The sequence below is a fragment of the Tarenaya hassleriana genome, unplaced genomic scaffold, assembly GCF_000463585.1.
Source record: "Tarenaya hassleriana unplaced genomic scaffold, ASM46358v1 Cleome45, whole genome shotgun sequence".
Classification (NCBI taxonomy): domain Eukaryota; kingdom Viridiplantae; phylum Streptophyta; class Magnoliopsida; order Brassicales; family Cleomaceae; genus Tarenaya; species Tarenaya hassleriana.
This window is the reverse complement of record NW_010967219.1, coordinates 774,787-778,566: the sequence shown is the minus strand read 5'-3', so window position 1 is coordinate 778,566 and position 3,780 is coordinate 774,787. Positions and strand designations below refer to the sequence as shown.

The following is a 3,780-nucleotide window of genomic DNA, read 5'->3' as shown; positions in this document are numbered from 1 at the left end:
CGTGATCAGATCACGTTCTCCGGCGTTCTCAGCCCCGATCAGACCTGAAACCGATCCGAATTCACCTGTGGACCCAAAATTCGAACTCCTGCACTCTATGCAACATGAACCATGCAATCTACCATAGATTCAATCATCAAACATGCATAGATATCAAAGCAAACATGGATTCAAACAATTCAAATCCTAAAACGTGCGTGATCGGGTTCTACGAAATCAAAACAGAGCAACCAGGCTCTGATACCACTGTTGGGTTTCCTGGGATCTCTAGAGCGAATCCTATTCCTAAGAGATCGATTCTAGGATTTGCACAGCGGATATAAAACAAAAATTTAATACACCCTAGAACCATGCTTCTAATGAATCGTAGAAACGTTAGAACGCTTACCTCAATCGATCCGGGGCCTGTATCAACTGAAGAATTCGTTCGATCACTTAGGCAGGAAGATTACCTCGCCCTCTACACGTATCCACACCTCGGGATGGATTCGATATGTGCACCGAGAAATCTCGAGACTTAGAACTCGTTTTTGGATCTCCAAAAACCCTCTATTTTCTGCCAAAAGTCGGCTCTATTTTGTCTCTCACAAGTTAGGGTTTAGCACACGTACTTGTCCATCCCTATTGTGTGTGACCCTGTAGGCTCATCCGATATAGCAGTATAACACGAAATCTCTTATTTCGGTTACACAAGTCATAGGCGGTCTCTAGCAAGACACTATGACTACCTATCTCGAATAGAGTTTGTTCGTGATCTTTACGAACGCCAGAGATGATTCCGGTTGATGATCCTTTTGTATCATGATATCATATGTCGAACATAAGGCATGGACAAGCCACCTTATCTGATTCGACTGCTTTCTTGTTCACTGAGTTCGACTGTCTGAAATAGACGACGTTCGTCTATAGTGCGGCCACACATTTCTACAGTCTCGCTCACACGAGGGGCCCAGCGATATCTCTCTCTTTTACGAGAGGTACAAATCACGTCTTGACTATCTACAATCCAGTACATGATTCGTTTCGTACCTGATACACGCCTTTATAGTTCTCCTGTTACGCAGAACGTTTGACGTATTCAAAGCACGCAACTCCTCATGTTGGATTCCGTAGATATCTCAGGTCTTAGGATCCAATCATGGAACTGCCATATGAGATTCAAGTCATGACGCTAGTCCATGTGACAATCTCATGCGGGTCAATCCAGTATTCCGTTCTCCAACGAATACCTATGACTGTGATTGTATCCAATACCTATGATCAACGCTATGATCATCACTCACACATCATACTAGTCTTATTATGTCGTTATTCCCATAACGACACAAGACTAGGGAGTTTAGTATCATTCATAATGATACATGGATTTCATAACAGATATAGTATGCAAGAACATGTAATGAATCAAATACTCTCATAAAACCATAGAAAGTATCAATACATCGAATGTATCTAAAGAAAGCTCATAAACAGTACATCATAGAGCACTAAACCAACAGATACAACATGACCCAAGAAACCAATCTCCTGTAACTAGAAACTGCATTTGCTGAACTTTGCATACAGACGGTGCTCTCTTAGTTTATACAAAATGTTCCTCAAACCCGGATCTGATGATATCTCGATCGTAAGTCAATCTCCGAGAACCACTTGGCCCCCTGCGTTGATCAAGTAGCTCATCAATCCTCGACAGCGGGTACCGATTCTTGATTGTCACTTGATTGAGCCTACGGTAATCGATACACAGACGCATACTCCCGTCTTTCTTTTTCACAAAGAGTACCGGTGCTCCCCACGGTAAAACGCTCGGACGTATAAACCCGTTCTCCACCAACTCGTTAAGTTGCTTCTTTAGTTCTGCCATTTCTGTCGGTGCCATCCGGTACGGAGTCTTAATGATCGAATCTGTGCCTGGTAGTACATCAATGCTGAATTCCACTTTCCTCTTCGGCGGTATCCCTGGTAAATCATTCGGAAATTCCTGAGCAACAGGTGTATCTTCCAAACTCTTCTCCGGTTCTTTAGTAGCCGTGATAACCACTAAAATTGCATCGTTGCCCTTTCTGATCATCTTTTCGGCTTTCAGCGTCGAGATGATCGAGTCTGTCGATGGTGTTCCTCTTCTTTTAAATTCAAAACCTCCGGAATCTTCTTGAAACCAGATCGTCCTCTGGGGACAGTCGATATAAGCCTGGTATTTCATCAACCAGCCCATGCCCAGTATGAGATCATAGAATCCTATGAGTACCACAACAAGGTCTGCTGTCATTCGTCGGCCGCATATGTCAAGGGGTACGCCACGCAAAGTCCTTTGAACCGTAAGGGTTTCCCCTGCCGGTGTACGTACTGTAAAGTTGCTTATCGGATCGACCTTTCCTGTACCGATTCTCTCCACTATATCCGCGCTCAAAAAACTGTGAGTCGCTTCAGTGTCAAACAATGTGTAACAGGACACCCCGTATAAGTGAAGGGTACCTATTAAATTTTTGTTTTACATCCGCTGCGCAAACCCTAGAATCGATCTCTTAGGAATAGGATTCGCTCATGAGATCCCAGGAAACCCAACAGCATCGACCTCGACTCCGTCGACATGAACCTCCTCCTCTTGGATCTCCTGCTCCGCTTCTAGGGCATAAACCCTCGGGGCCACTCCAGTTTCAGCCAGAGGTCTCGGTGGTATAGCCACTCGCGCTTGCAGCTCTGCGGGTCTCACCGTGCAATATGCCGCAAAGTGTTCTGGCTGCTGGCACCGATAGCAGACAGGTGGCCCTCTCCGAGGTGGCGGAGGTAATGCCTGGGTGACTGGCGCCTTACCCTTGTTTTGCACTCGGCTGCTCTGGCCAGTCTGACTAGTCTTCCCGACGGACGCGTATAGGGATGGCGTCTAGGAGGACTTCGGTCACGGGCCCTGCTGGCTCTCTCCTCCTTTTTCGCTTCCTCTGCTTTCTCCATCTGGTCAATGCAATGGCTCAGAGTTCGGAACTCGTGGAGCGTGACTCTCCAGCGGAGTGAGGGTCGTAGTCCCACAACGAACTTAGTGATCTTCTGGCTCTCTAGGGACACCAGATGCGCCGAATACTTAAGCATGCGTACGAATTCAGCTTCGTACTCCCTCACAGTCATGTTCCCTTGCTGCAGGTTCAGGAACTCAGAGAAGCGGCGTTCTTGATTCTGTCGACGGTAGTACTTCCTCTCAAAATCCTCCTTGAATTCCTCCCAGGTGAAATGATGTCCGTCCGCCATCTCCTGTACCACCTTCTCCCACCAATGTCGAGCTTGCCCGGATAAGTGATGGCTCGCTAGTAGCGCTCGATAACGTAGGGGACACTGAACATATTCCAGGACTCGTGTGATGCATGTCATCCATTCTTCTGCAGCCTCGGGATCCAGCGATCCTCCAAACCTTGGAGTGTGCATGGCCCGTAACTCCCGAACAATAGGTAGGTAGCCCCCTGCCGCTGTCGTTACAGATGGCGGCAGAGGCAGGTCCTCCCCCCTAGGTTCCGGACCTCGCGCTGGGGGTGGGGGTGAGAGGTGTGCCATCAAGGTTTGTATCATGGTCTCCTGGAATACGCGAAATTCATTTCGCATCTCCTCCTGAAATTCCCTAAACTCCGCAGCCTGAGGAACATGGTTGGGGACATTGTTGTCTCCCGTCGTAGACTAGCACATCGTGGCGCCATTTCACTGCACCACGGTCAAGGTAGCATTAGTGGTGACCTCAGACAACACATCATATGTACGGTTCTTTGCAACAATTGTTTTTGGGACATGGTTTTC

At 47.3% G+C, this 3,780-nt stretch overlaps 1 protein-coding gene across 1 annotated transcript; it reads right to left on the bottom strand.

Moving 5' to 3' along the window:
• Positions 1 to 2,709: 2,709 nt before the first annotated feature.
• On the bottom strand, positions 2,710 to 3,558 carry LOC104825399. The gene has a single exon (XM_010557721.1). It carries the CDS (start codon positions 3,556 to 3,558, stop codon positions 2,710 to 2,712), a length of 849 nt encoding a protein of 282 aa, XP_010556023.1.
• Positions 3,559 to 3,780: the final 222 nt, after the last annotated feature.

Excerpts from the sequence above, each read along its gene's own strand:
- LOC104825399 (XM_010557721.1), bottom strand. The coding sequence starts at position 3,558 with ATGATACAAACCTTGATGGCACACCTCTCACCCCCACCCCCAGCGCGA.